This window comes from Manis pentadactyla, chromosome 10 (assembly GCF_030020395.1).
Source record: "Manis pentadactyla isolate mManPen7 chromosome 10, mManPen7.hap1, whole genome shotgun sequence".
In the NCBI taxonomy this organism is placed as follows: Eukaryota; Metazoa; Chordata; class Mammalia; order Pholidota; family Manidae; genus Manis; species Manis pentadactyla.
Window position 1 is genome coordinate 128,627,954 of NC_080028.1, and position 21,744 is coordinate 128,649,697.

A 21,744-nucleotide genomic window follows, 5' to 3' on the forward strand; every position below is an offset into this window, starting at 1 on the left:
CACTTAATTGCGTTATTTCTCACACCAGGCGGTGAGCAGGTGGCAGGCAGTGCGCCGTTCCCAGCTCCATCTGCTCACTGACCGCACCTGATCGTGCCTGCCCTCAAATCCCAGAATGTTGAGGCGGCAGGGGTCTTGGGATAACTAGCAAATATTTCCTACGAGTGCCTTTTCAGACTTTCATTAAGAGGCCGGAGAACTGGCAATCCCACTCCACCACCAGTCTATTCCAAGGCCATAGTGCATTCGACACCGCCTCACCTCGCACTCTCCAGGCCGGAAACGCCTCTCCCAGTTTCCGCTTCCCGAAGCAGCAGCCGCTGCCCACAGCAAAGATGGCGTCGTACTGGGCTGGGGACGCCACATTAGTCGCCGACGGTGACGCCATCAGTGCGCCGGCGTTGTTGAGTGGCGTGGCGTACACCCTCACGCGGCGGCGGCGGCGGCGACATGGCGGAGGCCACACTGGGAGCGAGTCGCTTCAAGGCTAAGTGAGCCAAGACGCCGGGACTGCGGGCGCAGCCCGGGGAGGGGTCCGGGTTTGTAGCGGGAGTAGCGGAGGCGCCCGCCCTGGAGCTGGCGCCCATTTAGGTCTGGGTAGTGGTGAGGGTTGAGCACTGACTGGCTCGCTGGGTCGTAGCAGCTGCAGTATTTTAAAGTGGGAGAGGCGGCCCTGGAACCCCGCCGGGCACAGCCAGCGTCGGTGACTTAATGAGAGCCAGTTTGGGGGGGGGGGGGGCGGGTGGAATCGAGAAATCCCAAAGGAGGAAGGAGCGGGACTGAGCACAAGTCGAGCCTGGTTCTGGACGGCAGCGGGACCTGTAGGCACCTCTGGGGCAGGCGGCCTGGGGAGCTTGCACCTGCTTCCCTCCTCTCCAGGGAGCAGAAGAGCGGTGGATGCGCAGTGGTCCAGGAGGCCCTTGAGTCCTGTGCTTTTTCAACACCCGAGCCTCTGTTGCACATCTAAGTGCTCCATGCCTGGGATGGGACAGAGTAATCCCGCCATGTGGAGCACGGTTCAATGTTCGCATATTAGACAAGACATTTCTGTCAGTGGCTGTGACGGGCACTAACAAAGGCAGGTGGCTGTGCCAAGAGCACCCCTGCTGGGTGGTACGTCGTTCAGGGGTTTGAAGGACTCTTTTAACTTGGCAGTCAGGCTTCTCCCAGTCAAGTAAGGCAGGTGCCATTGCACTTTGGGAAGAGAAGCACGGGCCACATACCAGGAGCAGCCTGTGTGAGGCAGGAAGGGGCAGCAGAGGCTCCTCTAGCCAGGCAGTCTTCAAAACATGTAAGGAAGGGGGAGGGGGGCTAAGGCAGGGTGGTGACATGAACAGTTATGTTCTAAAAGGCCCCTTTGGTAGCAGGATCTGAGAGAGTGGGAAGGGGCCTGGAGAAGAAGCTGGAGCGGCGGCCAGATGTGAGAGTGCAGTGGCTGGGACTAGCATGGAGGCAGCCAAGAGGGAGGGAAGAGGACAGCATGAGGCCACAGAAGTGAAGACTGCTTGGGGAGCAGGATGCAGGCCAGGCTAGAGATGGAGGAGGGAGCCAGGGTTGGGGAAGAGGGAGGCTGGGCCTCAGGGACGAAGATGTTGAGGATGCTGCTCCTGGCTGTGGTACCAGGCCTGGCCTCCCATGGCCAGTAAGGGGCCCCCAGGGTCTGGTCTTCTCCATAGTGGAGGAACTCCGGGGAGACTGGGCTGTGGGACTGGCCGTGCTGTGTAGATCAGTGCCCAGCTCTGGGCCAATTGCTCTGTAGCATGGGGGTACCAACACCCACCGTAGCTCTGCTGAAAGCTTAAAGAAGGTAACAACAAGAAGAGCTCATCACCAGCACCTCTGCTCTGCACGTGCATCCCTGCTGCTGGCCAGAAACTCCTCAAGGGCAAGGGCCTGTTGCACTGACCTCTGGGAGAGCACGCAGCACGGGGCTGGGCACTGGGGACCCAGCAGTGGGCGATTCACTCTCTTTCCCTGTCTTCCCTCCAGCTATGCTGTCGAGCGCAAGATCGAGCCTTTCTACAAGGGCGGGAAGGTGCAGGTACCAGCTCAGGGAGGGTCAGAGCAGTGGGGTGGGCAAGGGCTGCAGAGTGTTACCTTGGCTGAGACCCCTCTGTCTCCAGCTGGACCAGACTGGGCAGCACCTCTTCTGTGTCTGTGGTACTAGAGTCAACATCCTGGACGTGGCCTCAGGGGCTGTGCTGCGGAGCCTGGAGCAGGTGAGCTGGGGAGAGCCAGGTGAGGGACTGGTACGGAGAGCAGCCTGCTCTCCTGGTGCTCCGTGTGTCCTCTCTTGCCCCTAGGAGGACCAGGAGGACATCACTGCCTTCGTGCTCAGCCCCGATGATGCGGTATGTGCAGCAGGGACGGGAGGTGGGCTCCAGTACCTCCTAGCCAGACTCTGAGTCCGTGAGGATGGGTGGTCATGCTTGTACCCGCAGCTGAAATGCATCCTCCCCCAGGTGCTGGTGAGTGCCAGCCGGGCACTGCTGCTGGCTCAGTGGGCCTGGCGAGAGGGCAGCATCAGCCGCCTGTGGAAGGCAGTACACACAGCCCCTGTGGCCAGCATGGCCTTTGACCCCGTCTCCACGCTGCTAGCCACAGGTAGAGGCCCCCTGGCTGGGTGGGTGTGCTGGCTGGAGAGCACAGGGGCAGGGGACTTCCGGCACTCCAGCCCCTTCCCCTCAAACATGTCCCCACAGGTGGCTGTGACGGGGCTGTGCGCATCTGGGACATTGTGCGGCATTACGGGACACACCACTTTCGGGGCTTGCCGGGTGTTGTACAGTGAGTGCCAGTGGAGGGCGGGCGGGCAGGGCACCACGCCCAGGGTGGCACAGCTCACCTGCCCCACCCCACCTGCCTGCAGTTTGGTGGCCTTCCACCCGGACCCTGCACGTCTGCTGCTCTTCTCCTCATCCATAGATGCCACCATCCGTGTGTGGTCGCTCCAGGACCGGTCGTGCCTGGCAGTGCTAACTGCCCACTACAGTGCTGTCACCTCGTTGACCTTTACTGCTGGTGGCCAGACCATGCTCAGGTTAGCAGCTGGCCGCCCAGCCTTAGCAGGAGTTGAGGGGGCTGCAGCTGAGACTTGGAAACTGACGTGGCTGTTTTCCCCCAGCTCAGGCCGAGACAAGATCTGCGTTGTCTGGGACCTGCGGACCCACCAGGCAACAAGGACCGTGCCAGTGTTTGAGGTGGGAGTGGCAAGGGGCCGGGGCCAGTGAGTGGGGCTGGGCAGGGAGGTGGGGGCTGCTGCCTCCTGACCCTCTGAACTGCAGAGCGTGGAGGCTGCAGTGCTGCTGCCAGAGGAGCTGGCGCCCGAGCTGGGTGTGACGTCCACGGGCCTGCACTTCTTGACAGCTGGCGACCAAGGTGTGCGGGGCCCTCTGCCAGTGCGGGTAGCAGGGGCTGGGGGAGGCATGCAGACCTGAATCCCAGCAGCCCCTGTCCCCGCACAGGCACACTGCGTGTATGGGAGGCAGCCTCGGGGCAGTGTGTGTACACACAGCAGCGGCAGCCAGGCCCCGGGCAGGAGCTGACCCACTGCTCCCTGGTCCCCGCCGCTGGCCTGATCCTCAGTGTCACTGCCGACCACAACCTGCTACTGTACGAGGCTTGCTCCCTACAGCTACAGAAGCAGGTGAGTGCTGCCCCTGCTCTGCCTACGGCTGGGGCACTGGCCCTCCACTCACGTGGGTCTGGCTTGTGTCCTTTCTGCCCTTGCAGTTTGCTGGCTACAGTGAGGAAGTTCTGGATGTCCGGTTCCTCGGTCCCGAGGACTCCCACATTGTCGTGGCCTCCAACAGCCCCTGCCTGAAAGTGTTTGAGCTGCAGACATCAGCCTGCCAGATTCTCCATGGCCACACAGGTGAGGGCGCCAAGCTGACACTACCAGACCCCAGCCTGGACTGATTGTCCCCACTTGCCATAACTGATCTCTGACCACTTCCCCTCCACTTCCTCCCAGACATCGTCCTAGCCCTGGATGTGTTCCGGAAAGGGTGGCTCTTTGCCAGCTGTGCCAAAGTAAGGCACCTAAGAGGTGTGGTACCACGGGTCCTCAGGTGGGAAAGCCCAGCCCACCCTCTCCTTACCCCTCCATCCCTAGGACCAGAGCATCTGCATCTGGAGGATGAACAAGGCTGGCGAGGTGACCCGTGTGGCTCAGGGCTCTGGGCACACACACAGCGTGGGTGCCATCTGCTGCTCTAGGTAGCGGGCCAGGACTGGGGTCAGTGGTGCTTCAGAGGCCCAGGCCCTGCTGATGGGGGTCCTGCTCAGGGAGATGCAGAGGGAGGCTTTGGCCTTGTTCCTCAAAGCCCTAGCCCAGGGATATGGAACAGAGAATGGGGGCCAGGGGCTCCCCCAGGCACCAGTGGAGGGGTTCCTCTGGAAGTAATATTGGGACTGGGTGGATACAGGGCAGAAAGAATGATACTGAACAAACCCAGGTGGAGAAGGTGACACCAGATCACCAGGTATGGTGGGACCAAGGGTGGCGGGTGCAGGCTGGAGAGCAGGCAGGTGGTCCCAGTGGTGGGGGATGACATGTACTGTCTGCATCCTGGGGCAGTCCCTCTGGTCTAGACTATAGTCCTACATGCCCGGGTGGTGGTGCACTGGCAGACAGGACTGTCGGCTGGGGCTCAGCACGTGTTTCTCCCTCCCCCCAAATTGGGCCTCAGGCTGAAGGAGACCTTCTTGGTGACAGGCAGCCAGGACTGCACAGTAAAGCTGTGGCCTCTCCCCAGAGCCCTGCTGTCCAAAAGCATAGCCCCAGACAGTGGCCCTGTCCTCCTCCAGGCCCAGGTCACACAGCGCTGCCATGACAAGGTGACTGTACGGTATGCTGGGGCAGGGGTGTGGCAGGGTCCCCACTGGATAGGGCTTGAGCTGCTGCGTGCTCCTGTCACCAGGACATCAACAGTGTGGCCGTTGCCCCCAATGACAAGCTGCTAGCCACAGGCTCACAGGACCGCACGGCCAAGCTCTGGGCCCTGCCACAGTGCCAACTGCTAGGTGTCTTCTCGGGCCACCGGCGTGGCCTCTGGTGTGTCCAGTTCTCACCCATGGACCAGGTGCTGGCCACAGCCTCAGCCGATGGCACCGTCAAGCTATGGGCACTGCAGGACTTCAGCTGCCTCAAGGTAAGCCACCCCTGCCCTAAGCCCGGCCCCCCACCCGGTGATATCTTATGCCCTCCTCCTCCCTTCCCTGCAGACATTTGAGGGGCACGATGCTTCCGTGCTGAAGGTGGCCTTTGTGAGCCGCGGCACACAGCTCCTGTCCACGTGAGTGGGCTGGCGGCAGGGCACGGGTCAAGCTGAGGGACAGGCCCCAGTGCTGAAGCCCCTCCCCATCTCAAACCCAGAGGCTCTGACGGACTTGTGAAGCTCTGGACCATCAAGAACAACGAGTGTGTGAGGACGCTGGACGCCCACGAGGACAAGGTCTGGGGGCTGCACTGCAGCCGGCTGGATGACCGCGCCCTCACTGGCGCCAGCGACTCCTGCATCATCCTCTGGAAGGTGTGTGGACTCAGGGAGCGAGTGGGGGGCTCAGCAGCACGGGTGCCAATCTGACCCATCTGACCCCAGGATGTGACCGAAGTGGAGCAAGCAGAGGAGCAGGCCAAGCGGGAGGAGCAGTTGGTCAAGTGAGTCTGGGGGTCCCCACTCAGCCCTCGTCATGTGTGCCACCACAAGTCTGGCATGACCTGTGCATCAGTGTCATCCCTTTCCTGGGGCCGGGTATCTGTATCACCCCTGCTTTATAGCATGGGGAGACTGAGGCTCGGAGGTGGGCAACAGCCATCTCCACTGGGTGCTCAGGCCCTGGCTGCTGACTCCCGGAGCAGCGCCCCAGTGGCTTTGTTGCCAGTCCTGGCCAGGCCCCCAGCGGCCCTGTTCTCCTTTCTTCCGGGCTAGGCAGCAGGAACTAGACAACCTGCTCCACGAGAAGAGGTACCTGCGTGCGCTGGGCCTGGCCATCTCCCTGGACTGGCCGCACACCGTGCTCACTGTGGTCCAGGGTCAGTGCTGCCCTGGGGTCGGCTGGGCGGAGGGTCCCCTGGGCCTGCCGTGCCCCTTCCCCAGGCTCAGTCTTTGCTCCCCTGCACAGCCATCCGGAGGGACCCTGAGGCCTGCGAGAAACTGGAAGCCACTGTGCTCCGACTGCGGCGAGACCAGAAAGGTTCGGGGTGGGCACGTGGAGCTGGGCGATGGCCTGGTAAGAGCAGGGTGGCCTGGGGAACGCCTGACTCTCCCTGTCTCTTGCAGAGGCCTTGCTGCGCTTCTGTGTCACGTGGAACACCAACTCAAGGCACTGCCACGAAGCCCAGGCTGTGTTGGGTGTTCTCTTGAGGCACGAGGCCCCAGAGGAGCTGCTGGCCTATGAGGGTGTGCGGGCCTCATTGGAGGCCCTGCTGCCCTACACTGGTATGTGGGCAGCCACCCTGGGGGGTAGGGAGCAGCCCTGCCAGACTCCATGGAGCCCTGACAGCCCTGTCCTCCCCAGAGCGGCACTTCCAGCGGCTCGGCCGGACACTGCAGGCGGCCACCTTCCTGGACTTCCTGTGGCACAGCATGAAGCTGCCCACCCTCCACACCACCCCCGCAGCCCTCTGAAACATGTAGAAAGGTGTACCTTTCCGCCCCGGCTCCTTGTGTCTGTGCTTTGTCTTACCCCAGGCACCAGGCCCCAGCCTTGGCTAGCTTCCCTGCCCCTGGCCAGCATCCAGCAGGCCACTCACGCAGGACTGCAATGGGTCATCAGGAGAGGTTTACTGGGGGGAAACGGTACCAGCTGGAGACCCCCACCTCAGGTGCTCTCCCGCCCAGCATGGATGGGATGGGATGGCTGCTACCAGTCACGCCCTACGGTGCACAGCAGGGCCCCCCATTTGGTTCCACACACCTTCAAGGGGGTCCCTGACCCCCTGAGTCCCGCCCCAGCACCCTCCTGGTAATGGTACAACAGCGGCTTTGAATTAACCCTCAGCGTGGGTCTGACGGGCACGGCAGGGGTAAGGGTCGTGGCCTGTGTGGACTCCAGGGACCTTCCGACCTTGCTGGCACTGCCGTCAGCCCAGAGGTGGAGCCCTGAGATGCCCAGGACCGCACCCAGCCAGTCAGGCCTCAGCAGCAGGGCGGGAAGGAGACCAGTGCGGGCGCCGAACCTGAGGGAAGGGCGGACCTTGCTTAAGATAGGCCCGGCTCTGCCGTCGGCGGGCCGGGCCCCCCAAAGCCCCACCCTCGCGCACCTGCACAGCCACCAGCCACGGTCTGACGTTAGCAGCACGTCAACACGTGCCCCCGCGGGCACCGAAAGCTCGTCCGCGTTGCTGCTCTCGTAGGCCCGGGAAGCACAGAACTGGGACCCTGGGAGTGGGCATTTAGGCGTTGCCGAAGGACCAAAGGCCAGGGTCCACAGCTCTCTGTCCCTTCCAGGTCCTCCACTAGCGTCATCGACCACGCAAAACCACGGGGCTGCCCCTCGCCGTGGGTGCCCCACCTGTTACAGGCCCCCGGCCACCTAGTCGTCCCTAGGCCTCCCACTGCAGCTCGTGGTTCCTGTAGCCCCGCATCGCTACGCAGTGCCCGGTGGTGGTGGGCGTGAGGAGGGTCAGTTTGATACCACTGCGTAGGGGCCATGCCTCTGGGCCCGGGCCCGCCTCCTTCAGGTACGGAGCCGGAAACCATGCAGTCTGCCGGCCTTCGTTCTCCACCAGCCACCATCCTGTGCGCAAGAGGGGCGTGGGGCCTCAGATCAGGAAGCCCGCTGGCATCATGGCAGAAGCGCGAGCCCCTAGATTCCTGTGCCCCACCTGAGGGGTGTCGCAGCAGCACATCTAGGGCTTCTTGGGCTTGCGCGTGGAACGGCCGACCCCGCGTGTCCCGCGTGTGGAAGGGCTGCAGGCAGCGCAGGCTTTGGGGCTCCAGGCCACGGATGGAAGGGCTGCCAGCGGGGTGCGCTGGGGGCTCCTCCGGTGCGGGCAGGATCACCAGGCTGGGGAGGGCAGCGGGTGCAGGTAGGAGGTGAGCGGGAAGTGTGCGAATCGGCCTGCCACCCCTCCTGAGTCCGTTCCGCCCCCCGCCGCAGCCCCTCATAGGCCCTTCCCTGCTCCTCCGTGGAGCTGCGGGCAGGTCAGGCACCTGCCGGGAGGCAGGGCGGGCTCCAGGTCCAGGGCGTGCGGCGCAAGGAAGTCGGTGAGCACTGGGCTCCGGGACACGCGCGCCACCAGCGTCCGCAGATAGTCCTCCAGCAGCCGCAGGCGCTCCAAGCCGCGGCCCACGCGCCCTCGGCGCAACAGCAGCAAGGCGTCTGCGGGCGCGACGGGGGCGGGCCGTGGGACTCCCAACGGGACACCCCCGCACGCCGATCCCCGCCCCTGCCGGGGGTCCCTGGCTGGCCTGACCGGGAAGCCTGGGGAGAACGCGGTCGGATCTCCTCAGCAGGCCTGCCTCCACCGGGAAGCTCTCCTTCAGCGTCCTCTGAAGGCGGAAGCCGGCATATTGGTCTCTGAGAGTGCGTGGGGCTCCGGACGGAAGGGACTGGAAGCTCATGTCAGCACGAGGGCGGGGTCACTGGTCAGCCCTACCGTAGGGGGAAGCCGGGGTCCCTGCGCTTACTCACATGGAGCCCCCTGAATTCGTCCCAGCTCCTGCGCACGAAGGTGTTGCTGTTGTCGGACCAGCGCACAGAGAAGGCGAACGTCTGTTGGAGGAAGGGCTGGGGGCATTTCGGAGGGGCCGGGAACTACCCCTCCTCCCCCTAGGGTGGGCAGGGACCCAGTAAGTTGTACCTGGAACCGCGCTGTCTGCACCAGAGCAGATGCGCGCACCGACACCGGGTGCCGGGGGGCCGCCATCGCTGCGGGCTCACAGCTCGCGGTCCTGGGGTTCTGCAGCCGTCAGGGTGTTGCCAAGGGTCCCACTGCCTCCCTGCCCGCAGAGGGAGGAGGGGGGCACCCGTAAGACTGGTCGGAATTCCCCGCGGACGCCCCACACCTGCCAGGTCCTTGCCGTGCTGCCCTGCCCCTGGGTCCTTCAGTTTCCTCACTGCACCCCAAGCTGAGGGTCTGGCTGGAGGGATAGGAGTACGGAGCTTGGGGAAGGGGAAGGCGGGGCAGAGACGGCGGTGTGGCTGGGACTGCTGGCCCGGGACCCTCCCGCTGGAGGCCGGCTCGGGAGGGGGGAGGAGCGCCAGCGAAGTGCCGCCGGGCCGGGCCCGTCCCTCCTGCCCCCCCACCCCACCCCCAGGCAGGGCGGGAACTAGTGGGACCCTCCTGTCAGGGCGCGTCCCTGGCTCCGCCTTTGAACTCCCTGGGAGCTCACTGTTGTTGTCATTGGGAGCCCACAGCCCAGTGCTAAGGGCTTTAAACACTTTTTTTTGGCTCAATCCCAACATTGGAGGAAAGGTAAGTGTCCCCAAGTCACAGAGGAAGGCATTTGTGTTAAGCAGAGAATTATGTCAGCTTTTCTGTATGTGTTGGAGAAGGGTAGACCTCACACTACAGGTTCCTCCGTGGTGGGTAACGGGCAGGATGAAGAGGGTCCACCTTTCCCGTCACTGGCACTTGGGGGGTGGAGGCGGTGGTGACTAGGACTGTTTTGAGAGCCATCTCTGAATTCATGTTCACATCAATTTAGTGCAAATGCAGACTTTGAGATCGGAAGTGACCATTCTCCCACTCACCAGAGTGGTGAGGGGAAGGCTGTAATAGAGGATATGCCCAGGTGCGCCCCACATCTCTGGACTGCTTACTTATAGGGGAGATTCACGGAGCGCCATCCAACCCTGGCTCATAGTGGTCTGTCGGCCTCCTCCCCGTCTCCAACCCACAGACAAAGGAGGCGACGCGATGAGATACCGAAGACCTGAGTGGGCCAGCCAGGGGACTCGAGGCACACCAGCTCTAGAGTGGTGCTGGAACGGCACCTCTCATATTTATTGATCAGGCATCACATTCTCGAGTGGGTTGACAAGTTTCTAGACACAATGATTAACATGCTTTACTCCAGGAATGTAATTGCCTCCAGGTCGCTGGGGCAAGTCGTCCCTGGAGCCAGGCAATGACGGGGTAGAGATAAGAAACAGATCTTTGGTTTGGATTTAGTGAGCTGCAGCATGCACCACAGATTCCAAGGGAGGCAAACAATTCCCATGGAAACAGAACGATCTATGGGTGGCAACCCACGGTGGTTCTTCCTGCTATTAGGCCACCAGCTCTGTATTGGGACTCCCCCTACCCCAAGCCCCCTTGGGAGGGGTCAGCCTCTAGGGCATTCCTCCAGGAAATCATTCTGGCCTCAACAAAGGGCCCTTGCGTGTCTTTGAAGTCCTCAAGCCTTCCTTGGTCTGGGCTCAGGCAGTGAGCACCTGGTGACATGGGCCTGATTTGCAGAGTGCCCGCAGCCCACCTGTCACCCTCTCTCCAGTCTTACTGGGGGTCATGCTGAGGACACAGCTGGCTTGGCAGCATCTAGGGTAGGACAGACCCTGACCCTGCTCCCCTGGAGAACAGGGGAGAGAAGCTGGGGAAGGGCCAGTTACTCAACGACCAGAGACCCAGAAGGATGGTGAGCCCCCTGCATGGCCCTGCCCCACTCCCCCGCACCCTGCGTCCTTTCCCGTCTCCCTGGCCGTAGCCCCTTCTTCATCCTTCACCTGCACACCTACAACAAGCCCCTCCTCCTCGCTTGTGCTCCTCACTTGCTCCATGAAATCCTCTTTTCAGAGGAGCCTTTGCAAAACAAATGGGATCAGGTCAGGGTAGCCCTTCCCAGAACTGTCCAGCACCGTCCCCCGGTCCTTCAAATCAATTCCCAGCCCCCGACAGCTGACGCGGTCTTAGGCCCCTGCCCACCTCCGGATCTCTGCTCCCACCACCTTCCCCAGGTCCCGTCCCACTGGTCTTTCTGCCCACGCAGGGGTCCAAAACCTCCCCTCCTCTGGCCTTGGCCTTGATCGCCGTCCCCAGATGGCTCCTCACCCTTCAGACCTGTGGCCGCCTCAGGGAGGCCTCCGGACTCACCACGCCCTGTTCTGGCCCCCACCACAGTTTGTAAGTGAACGTCTGTTGAGAGGTCCTTTATTTTATTTCCGTCTTGCCCACCGGTCTGTGAAGCCTGCCCCGCGCATGGAACAATGCACAGATGAGCAGCTACACACACACACTCACGGAATGAGACAAGGCACAGCAGGACACAGCGGCACCCGGGGCCGCTCCGCGCTTCCCGGAGCCGAGAAGCGCGCCGCCGGGGCCAGGCCCCACCCCGCCCGCGTTGCCAGGCTCCCGGCCAAGGGGCGGACCCGCGGGCGCGCGCGCGCCGGCCTCTATGCGCTCACGGGCCCTCCCCGCGTTGCATGGCGGCGCGCCCCCGGCCGAGGGCACGCGGGCACGCGGGCCGCGCTCAGCGGAACGATGGGGGCGTCGCAGGAAGCACCACGGACTTCGCCTCGGCCGCGGCGCGCCTTCCACAACACCCTGATCTTCTGCTGGAGGAGGGGGGGGCGCCGCCACGAACGCAGGTCGGGCGCGCCCAGCACCCGGGCCTCAGGCCCCGCCTCCGCGCACGCCTCCGGGGGCCTCGCCCGGGCGGGGGCGCGCGCGCCGGCCCGGAGACCGAGCTGGCCCGGCAGGCGCTGCGCGGGCAGCATGGCGGCGCCCGGCGAGCAAGGGCGCTTCCGTAGTGGGAGCTTCTTCTCCTTCATACTCGGCGGTGCTCGCTCCGAGAAGATGGACGACCTGGGGACGGACGCGCGGGGCCGGGGCGCGGGGCGGAGAGATGCCACCGCCTCGGCGTCGACGCCAGCCAGGGCCCCGACCTCCGACTCTCAGGTCGCGGAGGACACCTCCCGGCGGCGGCCCTGCAGGGCCTGCGTGGACTTCAGGGCGTGGATGCGGACGCAGCAGAAGGTGCAGGTGCTCGGGGACGCCACCTCCCGCAGAGGCCCGCGAGCCTTGCCGACCCCTTGCCCGGCCCCCACCCGTGATTCCCAGGCGCTCGGGCCGACCTCCGAGGCCCAAGCCAGGCGGTCTCTCGGGCCCCACACTGGGCAGCTTTATGCCCCCCTAGAGTTGGCTGTCCCTGCACCTTGACCCCAAGCTAGTTCCGGCCTTCCAGCTTTCAGCCGTCTGTGCGCCTGATCGGCCGCAGTAGTTCCGTCTGGAGTCAGTGGGTCTTTGGCTGGGGCAGAAAAAGGGAATTTTGCAGACTTCTGGCCTGGAGACTTAACTGACCCTTGGTCGGCCTCCTTCCGCAGCGGGACAAGTTTAGGGAAGATTGCCCTCAGGATCGCGAAGAACTGGGCCGCCACAGCTGGGCTGTCCTCCACACCCTGGCTGCCTACTACCCCGACCTGCCTACTCCAGAAGAGCAGCAAGACATGGCCCAATTCATACACTTATTTTCCAAGTTTTACCCGTGTGAGGAGTGTGCTGAAGACATAAGGAAGAGGTGAGTTGAGTCTGCGTTGTCTGCAGGTGGCAGAGCGCCCACCTGGAGCCTGGCCTGGGGCCCCTGGCTGATGTCATCAAGGGTAGCCTAGAGAAATAAGGTGCAGAGGGTTGGTGAAAGCAGGGACCACCAGCAGAGTGGGGGTTGGATCATCTCAGTTTCTCCTTTCTCCTCAGAAGCCAAGCTGCCTGGGGCTGCGCTTTTCACAGCCTCAAGGCTCCCAGGGAGGGCTTCCGCCATGAGGTCCCTTGCTTAGCACGAATGGCGGCTCTGGAGGCTCTGGCAGGTTAAGGGACTCCACTTTGCCTGACTTATAGAGCAGGACTGCCAGTTTAAAGACTTTGGGAACTTAACTGCTTTTGCTTCCAAGAGCCACTGTTTCTTCGCTGGGAAGCCCAAGAGATGTTGTTTGGCACCTGTAGGGGTTTCTGAGATGGATGTGGAGGGCAGGGCAGCCCGTGGCATTTGAAGTCTGGGCCTTTAGAAACAGGTGTGTCTGGCTGAGCTGAAGCACCAGGGCAGCAGGTGCTATGAAACAGGTCTGATTTTCAGTTGTGCTGGCCCCACCCCTTTTACATACTGCCCCCGGCCAAGGATACTGGGGTGAGGCTTTTTGATTGTTATGAGGTTGTAAAGTTGTCTAGTCTGTGCCTTACTGTCTTGCTCTGGGCTTCTGTCAGGGTTTGCCAAGCTCCCCAGCTGGGATTTCAGCAGGGCTAGCTGCCTGGGTGCTGCAGGGACAGCCCCGGCCTAGGAATTGCTGTCTCTCAGAGCATAGAGGCACTCCTGGGTATAGCTCATAGTAGTGCCCCAGCCCTCCTCCTGGACGTAACAGACAAGAAGCTGGTGGGGCAGGGGCAGTGGGACCACGACCCCATCCTCCCTGTGCTCCTCCCATGCAGGATATGCAGGAACCAGCCAGACACACGCACACGGGCCAACCTCACCCAGTGGCTATGCCGCCTGCACAACGAGGTGAACCGCAAGCTAGGCAAGCCAGACTTCGACTGCTCGCAGGTGGATGAGCGCTGGCGTGACGGCTGGAAGGATGGCTCGTGTGACTAGATGGTGGCACTGGGGCCCGTGGGGCTGCTGGCCGGGGCCCACTGCAGGTGGCCCAGTGGGAGAGGGATGGGGCCCTCATTAAAGTGTATAGAGCCCAAGCCTATGTCTCTTAGTCTGGTGGTCCCCAGCCACTGGCCAAGTAGACACACCCACTGCACGCACCCTGACAGGCACGCTGATGGCCTCCTCCTCAGTGGAGGCCCTGTGGGACTGCAGGTGAAAGAGGTGGGAGCAGCTCAGGCTGTCTGTTCCATTCAGGATACAGCCTCCTACTCGCACCACACCCTGGTGTCCACTTACCGCACAGGAAGGCGACAGGCCTGGTTCGGCTCCCCTGCCCTGCATTGTGTCCCCATGTAGCTAGCAACAGCTGCAGGGACTGTAGCCTGCAAGACTGTGTGCTGTGTGCACTTCAGGGAGAACACACCGACCCTGCCACTTGCCCCCTGTTGGCACATGTCTTTCACAGCTGTACCAGGCCTGTCAGGCTTCATGGGGCCACCTTCCTCAGGGCATTGAGAAGAAAAAATGCTGGAGAAGTGACTAGGGGCCTGGCTTCAGCCTGTGTTTGTGTCGAGACCTACAGTGGTGGGCGGGGCTTGCCCTTGCCCCTCTGTGCTCAGCTGCTGCTGCGGGTCTACATTCCGGCTCCTTGGGAGGAGGGAGAGGTCCCAAGGCAGAAGTGGACATTCCAGGAACAGCAAGGAGACCAAGCTTCTGGAGCTGAGAAGTGAGGGGAACTCAAACGGCATGAGGTCTTTGAGGCCCCAGCAAGGATATGGTTTTTAACTCCAGCTCCTGTGACAAGGTCTTAGAGGATTTGGAGCCCAGGAATGGTGAGGTGTACTTCTGAAAGGTCCCTCCAGCTGCTGAGCTAGAATGAGGCAGCATGGCCGGGAGCAGAGAGGACAGGCACCATGCGGCCGAGAGGGCAGCTAGCCCCTGGGTCCGTGGAAGAGGGTGGACATGCTTTGAAGGTAGGGCCAAGAGACACGAGGCGAAGGCGACAACAGGAGGTTGGGCCCGAGCAGCTGGGAGGATAGAGCTACTCTGTGCATCAGTGAAATGGAGAGGGTTTCGACAGGGGCAGGTTTGGAGGTTCTCTGGACCCGGCTTTGGGCTTTTCCTGGATCCTCTCAGCCATACCTGTTCCTAGACCTGGCTTCTAGCTGGAATGGCCCAGCGACAATGTGCCCTGTCCCTGTGGCAGCCCAGCTGCTCTGGGCAAGGGCCAACCCTTGGCATGGCCCCCTGAGCACCTGCAGCACCTGGCCCCACAGGGGAGCTGCCTTTTTCCAGAGGGGCCAGGTGACCAGCAGAGAAGCTGCTGCCTTGCCCCAGGTGAACTGTTCCTGGCCCAGGGCTGCTCTCTGGCCTTTCCCGAGTCACCCATGTGCCAGGGAAGCAGCCAGCTTCTCTGACAGAGCTGTGGTCAGTGCGGAACCACCCCTGCCTTTACCCCTGGCCCTCCCGCCCAGCCTCACTTCCCTGTTCCCTAACTCTGCCTTTCCTGAAGTTTCTACCCCACCCCCAATAAAACTCTTAACTCTGCCTCAGACTCTGTTTTCCGTGGCATCCAGGCTAAGACAGATGGAACTCTGGTTCAAGGGAAAGTTCTGGCCCAGACTGTCAGCCCCGAGACTGAGGCTGTGAGTTCAGAGGGAGAAGAGCCTAGGACCATGCCCTGGGGCCTCTCGGGCTGCCCAGAAGGAGGGAGCCCCAGAGCGGCGGTAAGAAGGGGCCTATGAAGTAGGAGGAACATGAGGTCATATCCAGAAGGGTGCGGATGGCAGTGTCTGGATTGCCAGAGGGACTATAGAGCTGTGGGACAGCTGTGACAGGAAATGAGGTTAACATGGAGGTCTGTTTTGAGAGAGAAGAAAGCGTATCTGGGTGATGGAAATGATCCAGTAAAAGGGGAAGTGGGTGGTGCAGAGAAAGGTGGGAAACTGTAGCTGACAGGTAAGAGGTGACAGGATTGGATGCAGTGCGATGGATTTGCCTTAAGACTGGCTGGTGGCTCCTTCGGCCACACCTGCCCTGCCTGGAGCTTCCCAGGGGCTGCAGGCGCCACCTGCTGTCCACACTAGCGTTCTGCAGGGACCTGGGTTTGAAGCCCAGCTCTTCGCTTCTGTGATGGAGCAACTCAACCGGCCTGCCTGTTCTCCATCTGAAACGGGGTAAAAACAGTCCCTACTTCCACTGGTGATCAAGCAGTGGGCACTACAAATCTCCTTTCTTATCAGTGCCCTAGACAGAAACAGGAGTCACCAGGCCACCGCCAGGCTGAGCTGGCAGGGAAGTGCATGAAGGGACCCTGGCTAACCAGGGCCAGGGATCTGTGTGGGAGACCCAGCAGGGAGGGGCTCAGGGCAGCCAGGGCGCCCAGCTTGGCCAAACTCCCCATCTGATGTTCTCCCCAGCGCTCCACCCCAAACTAAACAGCCACCAGCCAGGGCGACCCAGGAGTTTGGAGAGCTCACCGAGCGCCCCTGCGGCTCAGGAAAAGAGCAGACAGGCTCCAGCTCTCCCTGATGCTGCCCACCTGGACAAGTGCTCCTGGGGGCAGAGGCCATTCTCCCTGTCAGGCCAGAACCTTCTAAAGGAGAAGCTGGGGTGCACTGGGGGGTCGTGGGAAGGGCTCCAGTAACCTTTCTCTGGTCCAGGCAGAGACCAGGGCTGGGGATCTGGGTTCCCCTTACCTGAGCTTGGGCGAAGACGCAGGAGCCCTTGAGCCTGGTTACATCCGTGCACAGGAGAGGGTCCTGCTCCAAGGAGCGGTGCCAGGTCCATCCGTCCATCTACTGCAAAGGCTGAGCCCAGTGTCCGACTCCCCTGATGAGAGGCGGTGGACGTCCCAGCCCCTCGTGCCTGCGCCTTGATGGGGACCTGGTGGCTGGTGGTCTCCATCTCAACCCTGCCGCCTTAAGGAGACGCTGGGGGTGGAAGGCGGGAGGGGTGGAGAGGAGGGCTCCGGACCCGCGCGTGGGCCAGTGGGGGGCGCGGGCTCGGCCCCGCCCTGCGCGCCCCCGCCGCGGCCGGCGCGCGCTCCCGGGAGGCGGCGGCGGCGGCGGCACCGGCAGCATCAGCTGCAGTCCTGAGCGGCCTCGGGCGGGGCCGGTCGGACCGACAGTCGGACAGAGGGCGCCAGGGGCACGTGGCCCGCCCGGGCCGGCCATGGAGGGAGCCTCGTTCGGCGCGGGCCTCGCAGGGGCCGCCCTGGACCCCGTGAGCTTCGCGCGGCGGCCCCAGACCCTGCTGCGGGTCGCGTCCTGGGTGAGTGGCCCCGGGCCTCGCCCTCGTACCTGACCCCCGTCTGGCCTCGCCTCGCTAGCGCCTCCCCTCGCCCCTCGCCCCGTCCTCTTCCTCACCGGCCCCTCCCCCGCCGCCCGCCGGTGGGGTGACGTCAGCGGGCCGGGCGCGCCCACCTGCGGGCGGGGGAGGGGCCAGCGGGGACAGCCGGGGACCTTGAGAGGTCACCGGCCGCTGCCCCCCGTCCCCGAATTCCTCCTTAGGTCTAACTCGTAGCTCCTCGCTCCGTTTTCCCTGTTCTCACGACCTGGAAGCGGGGACGGGGTTTGCGAGGGGCTTGGGCCCTCAACCTCAGCAGGAGGAGGGGGCTGTTGGAGCCAAGAGGGTCAGCAGAGCCCCCCCTGCTTCTCCCGCACACGCCCCCCAGCCTCCTTCGCAGGGAGCTAGGAGCTGGCTCTTTACCAGAAGCCCAGTCGCGACTGTGAGTCGGGGGAGCGCTCTGGGCCCCCTCTGGGTGGGGCATTCTGAAGGGACTCTGATCTGCGAGGGCTTCCTGGAGGTGGCGTGGGTTGGGCGGATCTGGAGGCAGCCTGGACTCCCGGGGCATCCGTAGCCCCGTGGCCTCCGCCTGTCCTGCAGGGAGAGGTGGCAAGTGGGCTGCCGAGTTCTAGGTCTTGTCCAAGGTTGTGTCCAGCGGGGCTTCCAGGAGGGCGGTACACAGGGTGGAGCAGGGGGCCTGGGTCTTCCAGTGGCCAGACCAGGAAGTAATGACCCCGTGTCTGGCCCCAGTTCTGGTCCGTCTTGCAGGCTTCTCGGAGAGACGTGCCCTTGTCCTTTGCCTTCGTTTCTCTCTCCACGCAGTCTCTGGGAGCAGGGGTGGTAAGGAGAGAACTGAAGTTGGAACTGGGGGGTCTTTTTGTAGAAACACAGGGCTCCCCAGAGCTAAAAGAACAGCATGTGGTTTAAAATGATAGCGGTCCACCTCCTACCTGCCTTCCAGCCCGCCGGGCACAGGGGCTGAGGTTTGACTCAACTCGAGGGCAGCAGGCCTAAACACTCATGGATGAGATCAATGGATCCCAATCACGCGGGGCGGCCATCCCTCCAGTGCCACCGAGAGCAGATTGCTGGGTGGGCATTATTTCTGTCTCCAACACCCCTCGAGCTGTTCCTGTCACTGCTTTTGGCATCTAGGAAACAGGGTAAGGGGCCTCAAAATGCTGAAAGCAGGTTCTACTCCGGGGCTGGAGGACAGCTCTGGGCAGTGGTCTCTCCGCTGCCCGCCCTGTGCTCCGGCCCCTCTCCTCTGGCTCCACACCTGCCGCTCCAGGGTCCAGTGTTGAAGTCACTGGTCCAGGCGAAGGCTCCTGTTCCCAACTCTTGAATGGGCCCTGGGGAGACACTACGGACCCCACGCGGAGGACCCAGTTTGGTAGCTCCGTCTCTTACCAGCCGTGTGATGCTGGACAAGTCACTTCACCTGTTGGTGCCCCGATTTACCCATCTCTAAGGGGGATAAGAACAATGGCACCCTTGTGGTTTTCTGGGAGGATTCTGTGAGTGCACGCACGTCAAGGAGCAGTTTTAAGCACGGTGCCTGGGCATAGTAGATGCTAAGTGATGCGCGTTATCCGTAATTCCTAATACCTGAGTGAGGTGGGCCCCGTGCCGCAGGGAGACGCAGGGACAGGCTCAAGGGCGTGGGCGCTCGCGGGCTCAAAGGAGCCCCGGGCCTCGGCGGGGAGAGGAGGGGCACGCAGGGCCCCGAGCGCCGCCCGCCGCCGCCCGCAGGTGTTCTCCATCGCTGTCTTCGGGCCCATCCTCAATGAGGGCTACGTGAACGCCGACAGCGGCCCCGAGCTGCGCTGTGTCTTCAATGGGAACGCGGGCGCCTGTCGCTTCGGCGTCGCGCTGGGCCTCGGGGCCTTCCTCGCCTGCGCCGCCTTCCTGCTGCTCGACGCGCGCTTCCAGCAGATCAGCAGCGTCCGCGACCGCCGGCGTGCGGTGCTCCTGGACCTGGGCTTCTCAGGTGGGCAGGGGCGGGGCCCGCGGGGAGGGCGGAGGCGGGGCGCGCTCGCCGCGGCAGCGCCCCCGGCCCCGCGCGTGACCCGGCCGCCGGTCCGCAGGGCTCTGGTCCTTCCTGTGGTTCGTGGGCTTCTGCTTCCTCACCAACCAGTGGCAGCGCACGGCGCCCGGGCCCGGCACAGCGCAGGCGGGAGACGCGGCGCGGGCCGCCATAGCCTTCAGCTTCTTCTCCATCTTTAGCTGGGTGAGTGCGCCGACAGGGGTCGCGGCGCGGGCCGGGCGGGTTGGCGTCGGCTTTGGGGGTCGACCCGCTGACCCCGGGCTTCCCCTCAGGTGGCGCTCACCGTGAAGGCCCTGCAGCGGTTCCGCCTGGGCACCGACATGTCGCTCTTTGCCACCGAACAGCTGGGCACTGGGGCCGGCCAGGCCTACCCCGGCTACCCAGTGGGCAGCAGCATAGAGGGCACCGAGACCTACCAGAGCCCTCCCATCACTGAGACGCTGGACACCAGCCCCAAAGGGTACCAGGTGCCAGCTTACTAGTGGCCACCAGGCCCAGACCATGGCTGGAAGGCCACCCCATCAATGCAGGGTCCAACGCAGGGCCTCTAGGTCCAGTGCCAGTGACAGAGGGGGTGGTCAGTGTGGACCATCTGAGGCCAAAGGAGATAGCCCCCAGGGTGACTGGACTGTGCCCACCCAAGTTCCCCCGGATCTCTGCTTAGCTCCTGGCCCTAGGCCTGAGGTCCTGAGGAGGGGAATGCACAATCCTAGACACTTACCCTCTAACCTCTAGTGGACTAGCCTGAGCAGGTGGCCATTCCCCTCACCAGCCAGTCTGGGTCTCACCTGTCTGCTCTGGGATCAGGGGTCCAGCTGTCCTCCATAGCCAGGTGCAGGGCTGCCCCATCCCCAGGGGCACTGCTCCTCCCCATGCCATGACCCAGGGAGAGTGGCCACTGTTACCCATCCCACATCCCTGTTGGTCATGATGGTCCTTGTTCCCTTGACGGTGGCTCACCCGGAGCCTCCCTGTGTCCTCTCATAGGCTTGCTACCATAGCCTGGCCCTGGCCATGTTGTGGCTGTGGTCATGTCTTCAGGCTTCACTTCATAGTTCCCCATAAGCAGCCCCTCTGTCTGTAGACCCTGCCCAGGTATGGGCAGTTCTGGCCAGGAAGGCACAACATGGCTGCAGGCCTGGGCACCAGCCCTCTTCAAGCCCTTCAACAAACCCACAGGGAGGCTGGGAGCACCCAGCTGCCTGGCAAGACAAGCTCCTTTCGAGGAGAGGCCAGAGGTCACACTGTCCATGGTGCCCCAGAGATGCAATTTTGTGCAAACCCCTTTACCTTGGCTCCCAGAACCAGTCCCTTAACTCCACACCCTGTTTTAAGGCCCAGCCCAAAGTTGAGGTCCTTCTGCTTAGCTATTCATGCATTGCTCAAAGCTGGCTTTTCAATACCAAGTGTGGTTGCCACATTTCATTCTTACAGACAGACACCTCCCTCTGGAAGTGCAGTTGAGTTACAACCCTGTACATTGTAGCATAGACCGATTATGTGTGGATATTTAAGTGAACATGTTTACAATTTTGTATATATGGATCTCTTCCTCTCTCTTCTGAAAGAACAATCAGTGATTGTGTGTTTTCAGTGTCCCATCTTCCAACTGCAGCTTCTTTACAATAAAGGCTGTGAGTGAGTTTACTGTGGCCAAGACACTTGTGGAATCATTTCTACCCCTGCTCCTTCCAGTGCCAGAGGTTGGGATCTGAGTGGTACCGGGGCCCAGAATCCAGGCAGGGGCAAAGAGGTGGGGGGCCAGGCTGATGCCTGCCTTCTGGGGACCCCAGGTCCCTGAGCCCACCACATATGCTCAGAGCAGACTCTCGGAAATGCTCGGGAGACCCCCATCTCTTTTATTCTTCTTATAATGGCAGGACTAGTAAATATTTCTTGTTGGAATATTGGAATATGTTTAGAAGTTCATCAGTCTGTGGATGTAAACTTGAGTCTTTGTATTACTCCCATGTTTTTTGAAGGATAGTTGTACAGGGTATGTAAATGTCATTTTCCTTAGAACTTTGAAGCTGTTTCTCTTATAGGATCCTATACTGCTGATGAGAACCATGATAATTCACATTCCTTTGTAGGTTTCTTCTTGGTAATAATGTTTAGTTTTTTTTTTTCTTTTTAAGTTCTATTGTGTCCAGATGTGGCTCTTTAAAAAATTATCATGCGTAGTGCTTTTTTTTTTTTTTCTTCTTCAGTTTCAGTGCTGGAAAAGAAATTATGATTTTTCCAAACGTCCCCTTTTCACCACCTTCTGGTCCTAGGACCCCCCCAGGTGTACCACGCAGCATCCAGAGCCACGTCTCATGGCCAGTGAGTTCTCTGGAATTTCCCCAGCTTGGTCTTACTTACTTTTGAGCCCGTCTGTTGGGATCTGTATCTCAGTTACTTTTTCATTTCTAAGATTTCTAATTAACAGCCTCCTGGCTGAGGGAAGCACACTTAAGAACCACCTCTGGAGCTGGAATGCTGGTGCTGCCATGTTCACAGTTTGTCATCTTGGGCAAGTTTCAGCTTGTCTATACCCCAGGTTCCCCACCCAGCCTGCAACAGAACAGTTACAGTCCTATCACACAGGGTGGGGTGAGGGGTAACGTGTGCACATGTAAGCTGTACACGCAAAGACACATGTAGAGCTATAAAGGGCAAGCCTTGTCACACAGCAAGTGCTAACTCAAGTGCCACCTAGTATTACTGTGGCTCTTGCTTCTTGAATAGGTATTTTCAATATCATTCATGAGTTTTACCCTTTTGCAGATTATTCTCCTGTGAAGTTGGTTGTGCTCAGGTCTTTGAAAAGGGCACCAGCTCAGGGCTTATGGTGCATGGTGGTAACGCAAGTGGCCTGTGATGGATCAGTCA

The 21,744-nt window shown here is 61.8% G+C and overlaps 4 protein-coding genes across 5 annotated transcripts; 3 read left to right on the forward strand and 1 right to left on the reverse strand.

The window, feature by feature from the left end:
• Positions 1-336: 336 nt before the first annotated feature.
• Positions 337-6,663, forward strand: TBL3 (transducin beta like 3). Its single transcript, XM_036915945.2, has 22 exons — positions 337-491; positions 1,990-2,041; positions 2,124-2,219; positions 2,304-2,351; positions 2,463-2,604; positions 2,703-2,787; positions 2,870-3,040; positions 3,125-3,200; positions 3,285-3,378; positions 3,465-3,646; positions 3,733-3,874; positions 3,974-4,032; positions 4,115-4,218; positions 4,692-4,839; positions 4,923-5,153; positions 5,227-5,297; positions 5,378-5,534; positions 5,604-5,662; positions 5,934-6,037; positions 6,127-6,198; positions 6,285-6,443; positions 6,523-6,663. The coding sequence occupies exons 1-22, from the start codon at positions 451-453 to the stop codon at positions 6,630-6,632; spliced, it is 2,403 nt and encodes an 800-aa protein (XP_036771840.2). The 5' UTR covers positions 337-450; the 3' UTR covers positions 6,633-6,663.
• A 110-nt stretch (positions 6,664-6,773) lies between these two features.
• NOXO1 (NADPH oxidase organizer 1) lies at positions 6,774-10,659 on the reverse strand. Its single transcript, XM_036915962.2, is given in 10 exon segments — positions 6,774-7,001; positions 7,003-7,183; positions 7,268-7,457; positions 7,669-7,743; positions 7,832-8,013; positions 8,160-8,328; positions 8,423-8,498; positions 8,641-8,721; positions 8,810-8,948; positions 9,703-10,659. Coding segments are annotated over 9 exon segments (1,098 nt in total). The 5' UTR covers positions 8,876-8,948; positions 9,703-10,659; the 3' UTR covers positions 6,774-6,923.
• Positions 10,660-11,206: 547 nt separating this feature from the next.
• GFER (growth factor, augmenter of liver regeneration) lies at positions 11,207-15,083 on the forward strand. Of its 2 annotated transcripts, none has more exons than XM_036915955.2 (3): positions 11,207-11,932; positions 12,274-12,467; positions 13,370-15,083. In XM_036915955.2, the coding sequence occupies exons 1-3, from the start codon at positions 11,432-11,434 to the stop codon at positions 13,530-13,532; spliced, it is 858 nt and encodes a 285-aa protein (XP_036771850.2). In that variant the 5' UTR covers positions 11,207-11,431; the 3' UTR covers positions 13,533-15,083. The 2 variants fall into 2 exon arrangements, with proteins under 2 accessions (XP_036771850.2, XP_036771851.2); XM_036915956.2 differs by having other exon boundaries at positions 11,383-11,926.
• Positions 15,084-16,238: 1,155 nt separating this feature from the next.
• On the forward strand, positions 16,239-20,522 carry SYNGR3 (synaptogyrin 3). Its single transcript, XM_036915953.2, has 4 exons — positions 16,239-16,808; positions 18,576-18,813; positions 18,911-19,053; positions 19,143-20,522. Exons 1-4 carry the CDS (start codon positions 16,371-16,373, stop codon positions 19,350-19,352), a joined length of 1,029 nt encoding a protein of 342 aa, XP_036771848.2. The 5' UTR covers positions 16,239-16,370; the 3' UTR covers positions 19,353-20,522.
• The last annotated feature ends 1,222 nt before the right edge of the window (positions 20,523-21,744 follow it).